Source organism: Leuresthes tenuis, unplaced genomic scaffold (assembly GCF_036924035.1).
Source record: "Leuresthes tenuis unplaced genomic scaffold, fLeuTen1.0.hap1 SCAF_15, whole genome shotgun sequence".
NCBI lineage: Eukaryota > Metazoa > Chordata > Actinopteri > Atheriniformes > Atherinopsidae > Leuresthes > Leuresthes tenuis.
In genome coordinates this window covers 1,081,444-1,099,833 of record NW_027325369.1, presented here as the reverse complement: position 1 = coordinate 1,099,833, position 18,390 = coordinate 1,081,444, and the positions used below count along the sequence as shown (strand labels likewise).

At 43.1% G+C, this 18,390-nt stretch overlaps 2 protein-coding genes across 2 annotated transcripts in view; both read right to left on the bottom strand.

Annotated features, from left to right (window-relative positions):
• Positions 1–555: 555 nt before the first annotated feature.
• LOC140270186 (NACHT, LRR and PYD domains-containing protein 12-like) overlaps positions 556–18,390 on the bottom strand; it is a 33,874-nt gene continuing 16,039 nt past the window's right edge. The window contains exons 9-13 of the mRNA XM_072365294.1: positions 7,418–7,594; positions 3,802–3,975; positions 2,454–2,627; positions 1,338–1,511; positions 556–1,051 (exon numbers count right to left, since the gene is read on the bottom strand). Coding sequence (XP_072221395.1) covers positions 1,042–1,051; positions 1,338–1,511; positions 2,454–2,627; positions 3,802–3,975; positions 7,418–7,594 — 709 coding nt within the window. The 3' untranslated portion in view covers positions 556–1,041. The remainder of the gene's footprint in view (positions 1,052–1,337; positions 1,512–2,453; positions 2,628–3,801; positions 3,976–7,417; positions 7,595–18,390) is intronic.
• Positions 14,246–16,643, bottom strand: LOC140270190 (protein NLRC3-like). Its single transcript, XM_072365298.1, has 2 exons — positions 16,331–16,643; positions 14,246–16,032 (listed from the first exon to the last, which is right to left on the bottom strand). The coding sequence occupies exons 1-2, from the start codon at positions 16,629–16,631 to the stop codon at positions 14,246–14,248; spliced, it is 2,088 nt and encodes a 695-aa protein (XP_072221399.1). The 5' UTR covers positions 16,632–16,643.

The window sequence follows — 18,390 nt, the reverse complement described above, 5'->3', positions numbered from 1 at the left end:
GTGCCCAAGGAGTAGTGCATAATTGAGGGTGAGGTTGCCAGGTCAGGGGGCCTGGAGTCTGGTTGTTTTACAAAGTACCATGAAGTACCAGGAGGCTTGGATGGGAGTGTGTACCCTGAGGGGGTCTGGAGCCTTAAAAGAGGGAAGCTCGGCAGCAAATGTGATGTGCAGCATCTGTGCAACACATATAGCAAGATTTCATAAGAATTTTCTAAGTACCTTCTACTTGGCCATGAGCAAAGGGCTACAATGGGGGTTCTTTGGAGCATTTCCCTGAATGAAATAGTGTCGCAAATTGGGGCCTGGCTCCTGGAGGTGTGGAGAGGCATTGGATGGGAACCGGAGCTACAGCGGGTGCCGACGATAGTGTGTGCCCAAGGAGGAGTGCATAATTGTGGCTGAGTGTTCCAAGCCAGGGACGCTTGCCCCCAAAGTGGGGAGAGTAAGAATGGGGCACTTTTAACTGATTAAAGTTTTCCAAAAGTGAAGCAAGTAAAAATGGCACACTTATCATCAGTTAAAAATGTTCCAAAATTCATCTTCAAGCAGCTTCTGTGACTGTAGAACTCATCTGCAGAATAAATCACTCGTTTCCTCCATGAGACACTATTTTCCTCCTACTGCATAAAAACAGCTGACAGTAAGAAAGAAAGTAGAAACCGTGCATGGAAGCTGGAGCAGCTCAAATGGAATAAATGTGTGGATTAATCAGGGGTAAAAAACACTGTTCCAGATATATATACATATATGCACAACCAGCAGTGACTAACAACAGAACGGACTGTTGATGCAGGAAGGTTTACGTGACAGTGAAACATCAATGAGCTTCATGAAGGACGGGCTTTTATGTTCATGCTGTCTGAATACTTTCAGTGCAGCTTTGCTGACAGTCTTAGCAGAGCATCTGGATCTGGAAGCCCTCCTCTTTACTCCACCTCCCAGTTACACGGTCCAGTCAGAGCCTCTACGGACAAACTGTTGTTGCTTCCACCGCTCTGAGCAGAGACACTGTCCCATTCACTGTCATCTGGAAAATAATCATCACTTCCAGCTGCAGAGAGAAGAAGAAAGAACGGATGAGTGCTGACCTCGCATCACTTCCTCAGCTGATGCAGTATTCAGTATAAAGAGCAGCAGGTGAGCCGGCCTCCTGTCAGATCTCACATTAACGGGTTGGAATAAACACACAGACGCTCACACACCTGCAGAGACTTTAGCATCAAGTCAGTTTGCTCTGCAGATTTAACTGACATCCACAGTGTAAATAAACTGCTGACAGTCATGAAGCCTTCTTTCCTGCTGAAAGAAGCACAGAATGACTGCAAACCTCTACTGACCTCAGAGTCTTCAGCTTGTAGTGTGGACTCTTCTTTATGTCGCTCAGCTGCTTCACATCTGACTCTGTCAGGTTGTTGCCACCACAGTCGAGCGTTGTCAGATGGGACAGGTTTGACTTCAAAGTTGAAGCCAGAATGTCGCAGCTGACCTTTGACATACTGCAGTTTACCAAGCTAGAGAAGGAATAAAATATATAGATGTAATTATCTCTTATCCAGTCACATCTGATCAGGATTTGAATGTGCAGCTCAATATTTCACAAGTTTCTAATTGTTTCTAGTTGTTTAATGTTCTATATGCCAGCGGTGTCAGTGAATGCTGCCAAATGTGCTGTACAGAGCTGCAGAAACAATCAGTGTGCAGCTGAGCTTCCCCAGTGTTTGCAGCTCTGCTTCTGAACACTGTTGCTATTTCAATATTCAGCTGGTGTTTATTGACCCCACTAAAATGTATTTAAACCCTGTTTTTGTATTACTGGTCTTAAATTACTGTTAGCGTTTGGAAACACCTGTCAGCATCGTAAATTCACAAACACCAACTCTTTAAAATAGGTTTAAAACTAAACTGGAGACCAAAAGACGACCGTTTGCTGGGAACACGAGACAAACACTGTAGATTTTGGTTCTGGTTCTAACACCAGTCCTGAACCCGCGCTGGAACCGCTTTGGTTGAAAAGGGGTACATGTGAACAGCTTTCCGGTTGTTGTGGTAATTATCACCACAAGTTCCTGAAGCAGCACAACAGACAGATGAGTGTAGAATTTTCTTGTTTTCATGTAAAAGAAGTTTGGTGGAAAATCTGGATTTCACACAAAAGCTAGAAAACAAAAAAACTAACCAACTAACACTGTTGGTGGTAAACAGGCAAAAACAAATACACACTGACATAGTTCATAGTGTTCATAAATCAGTAATTATATCACATTTCTGTCTGCTGCTGTTCATGACCAACATTCCAGCTTATTATCCGGCATTATTCCAGGAAGTCGGGGAAAGTGAACATATGAACAAAGGAATATTCACAATTCTATGGATGGAAGTTCTTTCTATACATAAGCTGCTTCAGTCAGGAAGTAAACATATGATCTACAATAGCAGACAGAAAGGAAACTTACCCCAGACTCTCCAGTTTACAATGTTGATTATTCAGAAAACCATACAGATGCTTCACTCCTGAATCTCTCAGCTTGTTGTGACTCAGGTCCAGTTCTGTCATCTGGGAGGGGTTAAACTTCAGAGCTGAGGCCAAAAGAGCGCAGCTGATCGCTGTCAAAAAGCAGTTCACCAATCTGTATGAAGAGTAAAACATGTAAATTAAGTTAAAACATTAAGGTTTTAAATGCAAATTAACATGTGCAACACAGTACAGTACAGAGCAAAACAGTACAGTACAGTACAGTACAGTACAGTACAGAATAGAAAAGTATAGTATAGTACTGTACAGTGCAGTGTAGTACAGTACACTATAGTACAGTGCAATACAGTACAGTTCAATACAGTACAGTACACTACAGCATAGTACAGTGCAATACAGTACAGTACAGAGCAAAACAGTACAGTATAGCAAAGTACTGTACAGTACAGTGTAGTACAGTGCAATACAGTACAGTACAGAGCAAAACAGTACAGTACAGTATACTACACGACAGTTCAGTGCACTACAGTGCAAAACAGTACAGTGCACTACAGTGTAGTACCGTACAGTACAGTACAGAGGGGCGGCTGTTGCTCAGGAGGAAGAGCCGTCACCCACCAATCGGAAGGTCGTGGTTTGACTCCGGCAGAAGTGAAGCGCTTTGAGTGGTCAGTTAGAAAAGAAAAGCTACAAGTACAAGTCGATTTACCATTTACAGTGCACTACAGTAGAGTACAGTATGATATAAGTTTAACTTATAGGATAAGTTTGTATATCGGATAAGTTAATCACTGAAACTCATCTTCTCACATTTTATTTGTAAAATCCCCTCAGTAGCATATAAACTGAAGATTTGTTTTCATGGTACCGTTTACAGTTTTTTATAAACTGAAAAATCAAATTCAAGGCTGGCTCCAAATCCTTGGTGTAATTGGGACGTGATTATTGCTTGCCTATCTACAAATATGATTTGATCTGCAGTTGTGTGTGTGTGTGTGTATGAAGGATTTCTATCAATTGTCAGTCAGTGAAATCACTTTGAGAAAGTGAAACACAGAAATGTTTCTACAGCCACAAGCAAACGTTCCAAGTTAACAAAGAAAAATTACAGGGATTTCATTGAAGAGTTGACAGTCGACCTTTTCCACGGTTTCTGTATAAAACTGAAACTCTTTTATTGTGACAAAAGATCAAATTAAGGACAAGAAAACTAAAATATGAACAAAAGCTACATTAACAACTGTAGGGATGGAAGCTCTATAATCTCATACATAGGTTTAGAAATATATATTTAATCTATAATAGTTGCAGGCAGAAAGAGAACTGACCTCAGAGTCTTCAGTGTACAGCGTTGACTCTCCAGAAAGCCACACAGCTCCATCACTCCTGCATCTTTCAGCTTATTGTAACTCAGGTCCAGCTCTGTCAGGTGGCAGGGGTTAGACATCAGAGCTGAGCCCAACAGAGAACAGCTGATCTCTGACAAACTGCACAAACACAAACTGGAGAAAGAATAAAACACTGAACATTATTATGTCCTAAATGAGATTTTCGCTGATCTGAGAGACATTTAAAGTGATTTTCTCCTCCTGTTAACGTGGCTCGTCATCATGTCATCATATCTCCTGGAATCAGAGGATTCAGGACGTCGCAGTAAACCTGACAGAGATGTGTTGGCTGGAGTTAGGTCTCATGTTTGATGTGTGAGCTGCCTCTGGGATGACCCAACTCTACACTAAATGGCTGGACTTTTCACTGACTTCACTGTGTTTATTTGCAGATCTTCAAATCATTGATCTTCTATGGTTATCTCTCCAAAAGAGGACACAATGAATCCATGTTTTCTGCTGGGACTATTTAAAAAAAATGGATTTCAAACTATAAAGGCATCATCTTCTTCAGCATTATCAAACATTCATTAGACAACCCAGTGAGGCTGGTCAAAGATATAACTCCAACCAGACTCAGTAAGCCATGCCACTTTTCACTGTGTCCACTGTCAGTCCATTTCTTTATAAAATGGGAACATTACCAATGCACAGAACCCGCCAAAAGAAGAAGAAAGGAGCCCAAGGACACAAAATAAAAACTAAAATACCAGTTTCTACATGAACTAAAGTAATGGTGTGAAATCCTCTACTCTGCCATGAAGCAAAACAGACAAATAATGAATGTGTAATAAAGCTAACATCACTGCAGGCCCGCAGCTATCATAATCATCATTTCTGACTTGTGCATCCAGTATAACATGATGCAACCTGCTTCTTTAGTAGAGACACAAAGTGAGTCTCACACCTCTGAGCCCTGCGGTCACCACCCACACAAATGTTTGTGTTTAAAAATTTCTAAACCAAAAGACCAAATGTACCAAATGTACCCAGGTTTTACCCCAATCCTGGGATACCACATGACATCCGAGCATATTTGAACAATATTGATTTCTATCTGCGAAGATTCCCAAACACATCCGTTAAACACAAATTGTCTCGTCACCACGTCAGTAGATTAATTGAACGTCAACCTGATTACATCCAGAAATTGTAACCCTCTTGAAACTTCCAACTACCACCATTCTCGGACACACTGGAGTTCTTCACCTGCAATTCAGAGTTGCAACAACTCCAGATCCGATTCGAATGGGGGATATGTAGCGAACTTAAGAGTGGAATTAATGCAAACCTTTTGGATTCCCACATTCCTTTGTGGGGATAGTCAGTGTGTAAAGACCAGATGGGGGAATTTCTAAACCAAAAGAAAAATAAATTTACAACAACCTTTGCCCCAGAAAGGATTTTGGGGGATGTCTCTCACCCCTTCTTTCCACAGACCTGCACTATAAACTTAGGTGGATGAATTAATGACTTAGTGCTAACTAAGTTGAACAAACAAAAGACCTCTTAGGAGAGTATTGGAGACAAAACAGACTAAGACACCCCCACTCTATCTGGACAACCATAAACTAAAGTGACATTTACCCTGGCTCAGTCAGATAAGAGCCAGATGCCTCATGGAACTCATGGAACTTACCTTGCTCAGATTCACTTTCAGTCGAATCTTGAAACAATTTACTATGCATTTTTGGTGCCCCGTGTGAGGCCTCTTATGGTAGACCAGTGTCCAGTCCTCATGACCCACTGCCCTGCAAGTTTTCGATGTTTCCCTCCTCCACCACACCTGATTCAAATGATCAGCTCGTCATCAAGCTCTGCAGTGGCCTGATAAGGAGCCACTCATTTGAAATAAAGACAGATAATGGCTTATTTAGAGGCTGCATCGTCCCTGCCCCATTTACTCCGTTATATGGACATACGCCGATCGCAAGTTTTCTAAATAGCTTCCCGAAGGACGCTGACTTTCGCCAAACTGTTCCCGGTGAGTAGATAAACGTATTTCATGCTAGAAATAAGGTCTAGGTTTAAAAATACCGGAGTTCCCCTTTCAGCAGGAACAAATGGAGCTGATGAAAGAACAGTTAGGCAAAGCTAAAGATGAACAAAACACATCAACAACGGGAGCACCTGTTGGTGTTATCAGAAGGTGTTAAGAGAGACCTACGTCAGTCCTTGGAGACTGGATGTGAGCAGGAAACACATGGTTTCTCCTGGGAAGATAGAGGGGACCCTTGTCCTAACAAGAAAGGGACCTACAAAAGCCCAACTGTTATACCCGTCTTCAACAACACATTCTTTCAGATCTGAAATGATCACTTTTGATCCAGGTAAACCAGATCAATTATTTCCTACTCTAGGAACCCCACAATTCACAAGCTCGCTCCGATGAACAGCTTGACAAAATTGCTCGCAATGTACCCAGGTTTGACCCCAATCCTGGGATACCACATGACATCCGAGCATATTTGAACGATATTGATTTCTATCTGCGAAGATTCCCAAACGCATCCGTTTAACACAAATTGTCTCGACACCACGTCAGTAGATTAACTGAACGTCAACCTGATTACATCCAGAAATTGTAACCCTCTTGAAACTTCCAACTACCACCATTCTCGGACACACTGGAGTTCTTCACCTGCAATTCAGAGTTGCAACAACTCCAGATCCGATTCGAATGGGGGATATGTAGCGAACTTAAGAGTGGAATTAATGCAAACCTTTTGGATTCCCACATTCCTTTGTGGGGATGGTCAGTGTGTAAAGACCAGATGGGGGGATTTTTAAACCAAAAGAAAAATAAATTTACAACAACCTTTGCTCCATGATAGCATTTTGTTTCTCAGCCCTCCTTTCCACAGACCTGCACCATAAACTTAGGTGGATGCATTAATAACTTAGTGATAACTAAGTTGAACAAGCAACGGGCCTCTTAGGAGAGTATTGGAGACAAAATACAAAGACAACCCCATTTTGGGGCCATATTGCCCCCTAGTGGTCTGTAGTATTGAATAGTTAAACCCAAAATCAAGTCAATAGTGGGACATTTATATGAAATAATGCAACTATTAACTGATGTTTCCTGCTGTGTCTTCTTGTATTCCATGTTTAACACAGGAAAATTACATGATTTGGTTCATTATTTATAGAGCATACATTTACAGATATCCATCTGAATGCTGAGACTCATAATCATTACCTATGTTATGTCATGTTGTTATTTGATGTTCTTATATCATAAGTCTGTGTTATATCTTTAACCTTCATATCTTAATAACTGCATCTGCAGTTATGCTTTAACTTACATTTATGTGTGTGTGTGTGTTCTCGGTATACTCAAATTATAAATATTTGCTGAACTGAAGAGTTGACTGAACATTTAAGCATTTTCAACAAAACCTCAACTTTTTGTGACAGAAGGCTAAATGTACAAGAAGAAAAGTGAAAAATGAAGAAAAGGATATTTAGAATTAAATGTTTAGATGTTCTGTGTGTTCAAACCTCACTTGGTTTTAAACACGAGATCTGCTATACCAGCAGGCAGTGAACTGACCTTAGAGTCTTCAGTTTACAGTGTGGACTCTCCAGAAAACCTGAAAATGGCTTCAGTGCAGAGTCCTTCAAACTGGAATTATTGTTCAGCCTCAGATGTCTCAGATGGGAGGGGTTGGACTTCAGAGCTGAGCCCAGGAAAGCACAGCTGGTCTCTGACAAACTGCAGCTGTCCAAACTGAATGAAGAATCAAACATGAAGGTCACATCATTTTTAATGCAACCAGGTGTGTTCAGGTTTTAAATGGGCAGCTCAACATTCCCATGCCCTGATCAATGACTTTTTCTCTGAATCAAGCTGTTTTGTTAACGTAGATCATCATCATGTCACGATATCTGGTGGGTGGAAAACGTCACCACGTTAAAAACTGGCAGGTGGCTGCAGCAGGACAGGCGAGGCGCTTCATGCTAATAAGAACAACAACAACAAGGTCTTTGTGTGCTGGGCTTGTTTCCCTCAGATTCGACTCCATCAGATTGGCATCTGGAGAGTTTAGAGGTCAGGGGAACACCTCTGGCTCTCTGACAGGTTTTATAGCCCTTCCTAAGTTGTTTTTACAACTGCTGCTGCTAACAGTAACAATAATAATGATAACCAGAAAATTTCTTCAGAAATTTTGATGGGTGCCAAGCTGCTGCCCGTCCACACAGAGACATATGAGTTAATGTGCTGAGAGTTGAAGGTCAAATTGAAGGTCAACCATTATATGATCATAATCCAGTCTAAAATATGAGATTCTGGCTTGTTCTGGTGAAATCTGCCTGCTTTAGACACATAAGTTAGTGCGCGCTATCGCGCGCATTTGTCTCATCAGGGGCTGGCATGAACCTATTAATCTGTTCAGATTAATGGAAAACATGGGTTAGTGCGCACTATCGCGCGCATTTGTCTCATCAGGGGCTGGCATGAACCTGTTAATCTGTTCTGAATAATGGAAATTTATGAGTTAGTGCGCGCTATAGCGCGCATTTGTCTCATCAGGGGCTGGCATGAACCTGTTAATCTGTTCTGAATAATGAAAATTTATGAGTTAAAGGCAGAATTTATGAGCCCTTCTGCTGCCCTGCTGCTGCCCTTCTGCTGCCCCGCTCCTGCCCTGCATCTGCCCTTTTGCTTCCCTGCTCCTGCCTTCTCCTGCCCTTCTGCTGCCCTGCTGCTGCCCTTCTGCTGCCCTTCTGCTGCCCTGCTCCTGCCCTGCTCCTGCCCTGCATCTGCCCTTCTGCTGCCCTGCTCTTGACCTTCTCCTGCCCTTCTGCTGCCCTTCTGCTGCCCTGCTGCTGCCCTTCTGCTGCCCTGCTCCTGCCCTGCTGCTGCCCTGCTTACTCTGCCCTCATCAGCCATCTTGGCTCTGCCCTCATCCGCCATCTTGGCTCTGGCTTCATCAGTTGTGATAGAACAGGGCAGCCATCTTGGGTGTGGTCAGCATTAGTTGCTATGGGCAACAGCTGTGACTGCCAACTGTCAACTGTCAAATCTGCACCTCACTTTGTCCCCTTAAAATCATGGGGTTTTCATATTGAGGCACAAGTCTGGAACAGACTTTTGCTATTCGAAAAGTAGAAGTCGGATCCGAATAATTCTTTCACCGTGAGCGCCAGAAGGGACATGGGAAGCCAGCGGTGTAATTTTTAATAAATATAATAAATAATTAATTAAATTAAATAATTTTATAATGGGATGGAATGTTCCCTCTCTTCGCTCACAGGTGATTTGTGAGAAATCTGTGAGGCCCAGCTCAATGACAGTCACATTGAGTGAAAGACAACTAAAATACCTACGTTTTTATATATAATTTATCCAGATCAGGCAGACATTTTGGACGTGAGAGGCATTTGTTTGAGAATTTTTTTTTAAAGATTTTTAGAGTGACAGTTACAGTGTAACCGACATGAGACGACCTCCTCTGGACACCTAAAACGTAAACTGCCATTGTGTCAAAGCTGTATAAGCTATTAACAAGCCCTTTACCACAGTTAGAGCTGAGTCTTTCCTGTTACACACAAACTTTGAATGATGTGTGTGTGACGCTGTATGGCTGAGTTACGAGGCCTCCAATGTGAGGCAGTTTAGGCCTTCTCCATTCATTTTCCCAGTGACAATTTTCCCGCTTTTTCCCATTTATCCGCTATTCCTTTCGAGTAATAAGAGAGATAAATATAAGCACACTTCTGCCCATCGGCGCGCACGCAGCGATGTGTTTTCTATTTTAGTCGGACCTTCGCTGCGGGAGGAGTAGCGCGCCGAAAAACTGACGGAAACGGAAAAATAATAAGTATTCACAATAGTAATATGTGCACCCTGCCTTTGGCATTGGCACCCATAATAAGACAGTGAACTGACCTCAGTGTCTCCAGCCTACAGTTTGGACTCCCCAGTCCACCAGACAGAAGATCCGCTCCTGAATCCTTCCAGTGGTCAGAGACCACTTCCAGTTTTTTCAGATAGGAAGGGTTGGACTGCAGACCTGAGGCCACAACTTCCCAAACAGTGTCTGATAATTCACACCAATAGAGTCTGTCATAACACAGAAGACAAAAAAACACGTGTTGTCTTTATGTTGAGTTCATGCATTTTAATGGGGAAACAGTGTGATGCTGTTCACATCAGTCTGATCTGAACCCACATCTGATGATGCTGCCAGCTTCACCTCCATCAGTGCAACATTTAGAGTCTGCTGTCATATGATCCAAAAATAAAAATGACCTCTGAACAACATCTGAACACTTACCGGATCTGAACATTATTAAATATGAACACAATTACGCATTTTGTGGATGATAAAATAAATAAGACACTCGAAAATAAATATAAAAACATTTAAAACTAAAATAAAGGTAAGAATAAGTTAAGTAAAAAAGTTATGTGGAATATTTACATAATGATGAGTAATGATGATAGTAATGATCATGAGTATTGATATCACTGTGCAAAGTGATGGGAATGTGGATAGAGCTGCTGGTCAGAGTCAGTGAGGCTCTTTAGCCTGGTTGATTAGGCGAGAGGTTTTGGTTCTGAAGGGCCGCAGCCAGAGTGGAGCACCTCAAAGGGTTTTGGTCCGGATGTGAGGGGTCAGCTACAACCTTTGTTGCACGCCTTAGAGTCCTGGGAGTGTGGCAGTGGCTGCGGCGTACCATCCGGTGATGGAGGAGCTGAGGATGGACTCGATGATGGAGGTGTAGAAGTTCACCATCATTGTCCCAGGCAGACTGAACTTCTTCAGCTGTCCCAGGAAGCACATCCTCTGCTGGGCTTCCTTGATGAGGGAGCTGGTGTTCAGCTGGTTTCATGAGACGAGCAATGCGACATCACAGATATGGTCACATAACCTTACTGCGTGTGCTAATGCTCACAGGTTAATCAAGCTGCTTCCTTCAGTTTTAAAACATAACGGATTGCATATTGTAGGTGAGGTCTCTGCAAAACCTCGTCACAGCCCACTTAGTGAGATGGATACATACGGGGCTGGTAAAGGGAACCTTTCATCACAACGCCATTTAGAGACCCACAGGTGATACTTCTGGTTTTCACATTTTCTTTATCACGATGCGTCTGAATAATCAATGCAAATGTTCACTAAAACAAAACTTTAATGAAATTGAATGAAAGTAGGCAAATAAGGGGATTCTGCTGAGAGCTTCTTCCTCCCTCACTGTTCTTGGCTGTTCCTGCTGACCTGCAACAATACGGGTTGAATATTGACTGAATATTTCTTGGATGTGTCTGCTCACTCAGGCCACACTCCACATTATAATCAAGGACAGCTAAGCGGCCTCTTCAGGTTTTCCACCATCCGCTGCAGCTGTCAGCAGACAACAACTCTTTAGGTTGACAGTTAACATGGATGCAGGTTAAAGCGTCAGACCGGCACATTTTCCTCTCCAGCGAAAAATGTTTTATTTTTTTCTCCTTCAGAAAACTGAATCAACAAACAAATTTTTTTTTTTATCAAGATCGGGTATCAGTGACAATGGGCCGATCCATATCTTTTTTTTTTTTTAATTTTTAAGATTAACATTGTTTTACTGGTGGACAATTATTAAATAAACAAGTAATTCAGTACATTTATATCTGTTTATTTGTTTTGAAAAAATAGGAAAGAAATGTTTAAGTCAAGTCTGATGTTGCACAAAATAATGATTCCAGTAATTTCCACACAATGAAATTTACCATTTGTTACCATAGTTCTGTGCTATTTTTCGGTATCGGATCAGTATCGGCCGATACTAAACCTCAGATATCGGTATCGGAGGTGAAAAAGCTGATCGGTGCATCCCTAATTCATATACTATTATAGAACACCAAGATCATATTAACAACTAGAATAATCTGTAAACTTGAGAAGGACGATTCATTGTTAAACCACTTCAGTGTTGCAAGGTGGCTTTGTGATTTGAACCCAGGTCACCCACATGAAAGGTGGCAATCTTGTGTTGTTTGTTTGCAAGTTTTTTTTAACATTAACAGTTTTTCTTAAAGAATTTTTCATCAGTTCTTCAGCTGTGACCTGTGCCTCTGACCCTGCCAATGAAAAACACTCAAATGTTTTCAGGAGACACATAATGTAGACCTGAAATTCTATTCGCTAAAAAATTAAATGTCAAAACTGGATCGGAATATTTTGAAAATAACAACAAACTGACCTCAGAGCCTCCAATTTACAGTCTGGATTTTCCAATGCAGCGGACAGAAACTTCACTCCTGAACCAGATATACGACATATTTCTAGGTCCAGTTCCTTCAGATGGGAAGGGTTGGACTTCAAAGCTGAGCCCATGACTTCACATCCAGTTTCTGAGAGCTGACCGATTCTGTAATAACAGACACAACAAATCATGTCACTATGAGAGCAGACACTTTATATTGATTTCATGCATTTGATTGGAAAACAGAACTTTTTGTCCTTCACATCAATGAGATCTGAACCCACAGCTGAATCCTCAAAATGATCCCAAGACCAACTTTTGAAGAGGAACTTGTTTACTGCCCGTTATTGTTCATGTAACTGGACCGAGTTTAGCTCAGTGAGCGGTACCAACTGGGAAAGATCATCTCTTTTTGCTGCTGCTGTCAGCTTCAGAAAAAAGTCGGGACACTTGTCTCAGATAAAAAAAAACTCAATTAAATATCAATTATTACCAATCCTGCGGACGAATGAAGCCAACTTCTGGTGGAAATGTTCTGCTGTCAGCTGTACTAAGGAGCATGCATCTTCCATCCTGCAGCAGCAGCCTCAGAGGATATAAGAGCCCAGTGGATAAACTACATCTGAGGCTAATGTTCCAGCAGAGTTAGCTAAAGACTGTGAATGTGCAGCAGCCACTTTTCATCCCACTGTTTTAACAACTTGGTCCAGTTCAACGCTGGACTGAAGGAACTGAGCCACAAAGAGGATCAGTTCCAAGTCTCAGAGCCTGAACTTCAGAGCAGGGAAATGGAAGCATCTGAGAAATAAGTCCTCATGGTTTATTTACTGATTTATTTCTTCCTTTAGCAGCAGCTAACGCTAACAGCTTAGCTAATGACGTACACCAACTTCTAAGGAGTTACTGCTGTTCCTTTCTGAAAGATGAACATTATTGTTCCCACATTACTTTGTTAGCTGAAGCTTTCTAGTTGAACGGTTCCGTTCTGTAACTCAGACAACCTGCAGCTGTGTGGATAAGGTGTGTTTCCAACACAACACCGGTCCTCTCCTCACTCTCAGTGTCTCTAACTCTCAAAACAACCTGGTCTCAGGCGCAGTGTTACAACAGGGGTCAGAGAAGGCCTACTGATTAATTAAGTCAAGTGAAATAGATTTAACATATTAGGGCATAGAGTTAACTAACCTGAGAACCTCCAACTGACAGTTTGGACTCTCTAGTCCAGTCGACAGAATCTTGACCCTTGGGTCATACAGACTGTTGCGTCTCAGGTCCAAATCTCTCAGGTGGGAAGGGCTGGACTTCATCGCTGAGGCAATAACTTCACATTCAGCCTCTGACAGATCGTAGGAACGAAATCTATGATAACACATGACAAAGTATGTCATTATGAAAGCAGATACTAAATAGCTCTAACTATAATACATACACAATACTTCTACTACTAATAATAATATACATCCCCCCTCCCACCCTGTGGAGGGCTTTGAGTATCCCCTTGATCCTCAGAGCTGTGTTGCTGGTGTCGTTGGCTCCTGGTAGGGTCTCCCATGGCAAATTAAAGACTAAGTTATACTCCTGTTACGTACGTAAAAAGATACGTCCGCTTCAAACGTTGCTGTTCAACGTTGTTATTCACATGTGTGCTTTACGTTGGCATGGTTGTTACACAATACATCCACCAGAGGGCAGTACAGAGTTCCGACATCCGTTTCAGACAATAACAAACATGGCAACGGAGGAAGAGATCATGATAATGCAACTTCTCAGGCAGAGACATAAAAATAAAAGGGATCTTGTCATCGTCTGCAGTAATGAGGGCGCTGCTCTGGTCCATTGTGGTGAAGAGGGAGCTGAGCTGGATGGAGAAGCTTTCAGGTTCCTGCTCCATCTTTGTTCCAACCCTCACCTATGGTCACATATCTGGGTTCTGACCCAAAGAATGAGGTCGTGAATACAAGCAGCTGAAATGAGTTTCCTTCAGAGGGGGGCTGGGCTCAGCCTTAGAGATAGGGGGAGGGGCTCCACCATCTGGGGGGAGGGGTCTCACCATCGAAGGGGAAGAGCTCCAACATCCAGAGGGTGTATGCCTCCTTTTCACCACAGTCCTGCTTGCTTTGGTAAAACAATCCAGGAACATTTAGTTCTCAACTACTTCTGCCCTTCCACAATGACACATCTGGACTCACCTAAACTTTCTGCAGTTCCTCACAACTGGGACCAGTCTATGTTGTCCCTCATCTGTTGTTTTGTAGCTGTGTGGGTCAAACTCCTCCAGAACCTCCTCTGACATCTGCAGCATGTAGGCCAGCGCTGAGCATTGGATCTCAGAGAGTTCCTTCTCTGATCTGTTCTCTGACTTCAGGAACTCTTGGATCTCCTGATGAACTGATAGATCGTTCATCTCCATCAGACAGTGGAAGATGTTGATGCTTCTGTCAGGAGAGATTGTGCGGGCCTCACTGTTACGATTAATCTTCTTCAGGTTGTTGATGACTCTCTGGATGGTTTCTGGACTGTTCTCTATCCGACCCAGCAGGCCTGCTAAGAGTCTCTGGTTGGACTCCACAGAGAGGCCATGAAGGAAGCGAACAAACAGGTCCAGATGACCATTTCTACTGTCCAGGGATTTCTCCATGACTTTGTTCAGGAAGTCATCCAGAGATGAGTAACTGTAGTCTTCTCCCAGGAAGCTCTGCAGCACCTTTTTCTTCCTGTTGGTGTAACAGTGGATCATGTAGACTGCAGCCAGAAACTCCTGAACACTCAGATGGACGAAGCAGTAAACTGTGTTATCGTACAGTCCTCTCTCCTCCCTAAAGATCTCTGTGAAAACTCCTGAGTACAGGGAAGCATCTCTGATATCGATGCCAGACTTTCTCAGGTCTGATTCATAGAAGATCAGGTTTCCTTTCAGCAGCTGCTGAAAAGCCAGTTTTCCCAGAGATTCAATCACTTCCCTGACATCTGGATCCTTTCCAGCTCCTCCATCATACTTGACCTTCTTCACTTTGGTCTGAACCACCAGGAAGTGGATGTACATCTCAGTCAGGGTCTTGGGCAGCTCTCCTCCCTCTCTGGTTTTCAGCTCATCCTCCAGGACTTTAGCAGTGATCCAGCAGAAGACTGGGATGTGGCACATGATGTGGAGGCTTCGTGATGTCTGGATGTGGGAGATGATGCTGCTGGCCTGCTCCTCATCTCTGAATCTCCTCCTGAAGTACTCCTCCTTTTGTGGGTCAGTGAACCCTCTGACCTCTGTTGCTATGTCAACACAGTCAGGAGGGATCTGATTGGCTGCTGCAGGCCGTGTGGTTATCCAGAGGCGAGCAGAGGGAAGCAGTTTCCCCCTGATGAGGTTTGTCAGCAGCACATCCACTGAGGTGGACTCTGTAGCATCAGTCAGGGGCTCATTGCTGTGGAAGTCCAGAGGAAGTCGACACTCATCCAGACCGTCAAAGATGAACACAACCTGGAACTGTTCAAAGCTGCAGATTCCTGCTTCTTTGGTTTCAGTAAAGCAGTGATGAACAAGTTCCACCAAGCTGAACTTTTTCTCTTTCAGCGCATTCAGCTCTCTGAAAGTGAATGGAAACAGGAGCTGGATGTCCTGGTTGGCTTTGCCTTCAGCCCAGTCCAGAGTGAACTTCTGAGTTAAGACTGTTTTCCCAATGCCAGCCACTCCCATTGTCATCACAGCTCTGACTGGTCTCTTCCTTCGAGGTGGCACTTTAAAGATGTCTTCTTGTCTGATGGATGTTTCTGGTCTGTGTGGTTTCCTGGATGCTGCTTCAATCTGTCTGACCTCGTGTTCATCATTAAACTCTGCAGTCCCTCCCTCTGTGATGTAGAGCTCTGTGTAGATCTGATTCAGGGAGGTTTCCTTCACTGCCATACCGAGCCCATCAGACACACACTCAAACTTCTCCGTTAGCTGAGCCTTGAGCTGACGCTGACACTCACTGAGGATGTCTGAATGAAGACAGAAAGGCACACATGAGACAATGCTTTACAGAAACAGAGTGAAAGAGAAGACTTTCTGAGTGCTGTGTGTATTCAGCTCATTGGACTGTCAGGTCCTGACTGTGTGGGAGGTTTTATGGAGGAATCACAAACTCATATCAAACAGTAACCAAACTGTTGTTACAGCATAGTGTCTGGAGGGGATCTGAATGCAGTCAGGTCCAGTTTACCACAGTCATACATTCAGTTAGGTTTGTCCAAGGTGAGCAGGTGTTGGAACATCCCACTGAATCTTTCCCTGACTTACCTGAGGGTTCTGACATGTATGTTGGGAACTCTTCCAGCAGATCATTCCTAGGGATTTTAACCAAAAGCCTTTTAGTGACTTTAACTGTGTTTATACAGTAGGTCCGGGACATTTGATCCACTGTATCCATCCGGTCTGCATTCTCCAGTCGACTCTTTGGGATTGATGGGAGGTCTTCAAAGATCCTCCTTTGACACACGAACCACTTAAATCTTTTAAACTCTTCATCTCCTAAATCCTCCAAGATCTTCAGGAGGACTTCTTGAGGTGTCCTCCTCTTTGCTGCTGCAGGTGTTGTCATCTTTTACTCAGAAATCATGTCTGGAAAACAAGGTGCATAGTTAATTTCTGTTTAATCACTACTCAGCATGACTGAAACGGTATTTTATAGCTTCATTAGCAGGAGGGTCTGGTCCATTCTGTCCAATACAAAATGGAACGGAGGCTGTATTTCCTGAACTGGTCACTATGGTAGGGAACAAATTTAATTTACTATAGTTAAAGAACTCAGTGGTGTTTCAAAATTACACTTCAGCAGCACATTAACCATTTAATTTAAGACTGGAGTCAAATTTCACTCCCAGATTCTTACAGTAGGGTGACAGTGGACCAAGAACAAGTGTAGTCGAGGCTGGTTTGATGAGCCAAACTAAATAAATTCTGTCGTTTAGGGAGAGAAAATATTGTGACAGCCAGATTTTAATGTCACTCAGACATTTGTGGATGGACTCCATGGCATCTGGAGAGTTTGACATGATGGGCATATAGAGTTGTAGATCATCTGCATACAGATGAAAGGAGAATTTAGAATTTTTGAATTTTTGAACCTAATGGCAAGAGATATAATGAGAACAAAACAGGGCCCAAAATGGGAAACGCCAGAAAACAGAGGAGCTGATGAGGAGGAGAGGTCGCTAATTATCACAGAGAAACTCATCCCGTGAGGTAGGAAGTCTATTGATGTGCTATAGTCACTCTAGTGTTGAATAGCGTCTAACAGGCACTCACAGCTTTGCATCAGCAGCCCCACAGTTGCGTTAGGTTAAATGTCCCCGTAAACAATGACGAGTTGGAACTAATGAGCTCCACCTACTGTTAGGAACTTCTGAGGCAAACACATGCACATCACTCGTAGCTCACATAGAAAAGCATGATTGGCTTGAAACTTGTGACATGGAAATGGAAATGCCTTCAGGGTTCACAAAAAAATCCGACAGACAGTTGCGACAGGCTGACTACAACCGATTACAACCACACATTCACAGAATGGTGAAATTATTGTATATTTGGCCTTTTTTGGGATTATTGATCGTACATCGTACACAGGCCAAAATTATCGTGCAAATACGATAATTATCGCACACCTGGCAACACTGAGCGTCAGTAAAGAGCTTTACAAAATGATTGACATTACCACGAGTCAATGACCATTGGGGGGGACACACGGGGTGGCCAATCAGATTGCAGAGGGCGCCCCCACCGTGCCACCATGGAACCCCCGCCTCTGCAACCATCAACTGCTTCCAGAGTCCCACTGGCCAAAAAGTCCAGATAGGACTCCTTCTTCAGCTTGACGGCTTCCCTGACGCCATACAGGCACCGACTACCTTACGGCCACAGCTCTGGTCAGCCGCCTCAACGATGGAGGCACGGAACATGGCCCACAATGTCCCCCCACCTCCCCCGGAACATGGTTAAAGCTCTGCTGGAGGTGGGAGTTAAAGCTCCTAACAGGGGATTTATTCCTGTAATATTCAAACGTTTTTCTAATAAGTTTGAAAAGTGTAATGCATATAGTCATCATATAACGTCTACATTTTATTCATTGAAGCATTATTTGTCATTCAGGAAACTCAGAGATCCAGTACAAGTGTAGTGCAGGTTGTGGAAGCAGCAGCTGGACCGCCAGGGCTTCAAGTAATCAAGTAATTTCTTGTTCAGCATAATTCAGTGACTACTTTTTTTCCCCCCTGTGTGGGTTGGGGGTGGGGTTGCTGGGAAATGTCAGTAAATGTTCAGGAGAGCAGGAGTTGATCAGGACGAATCAGGATTCGTATATT

Coding starts and splice junctions, on each gene's coding strand:
- LOC140270190 (XM_072365298.1), bottom strand. CDS start 16,631: ATGACAACACCTGCAGCAGCAAAGAGGAGGACACCTCAAGAAGTCCTC. Junction 16,033..16,330: donor ATACATGTCAGAACCCTCAG/GTAAGTCAGGGA, acceptor GTCTTCATTCAG/ACATCCTCAGTGAGTGTCAG.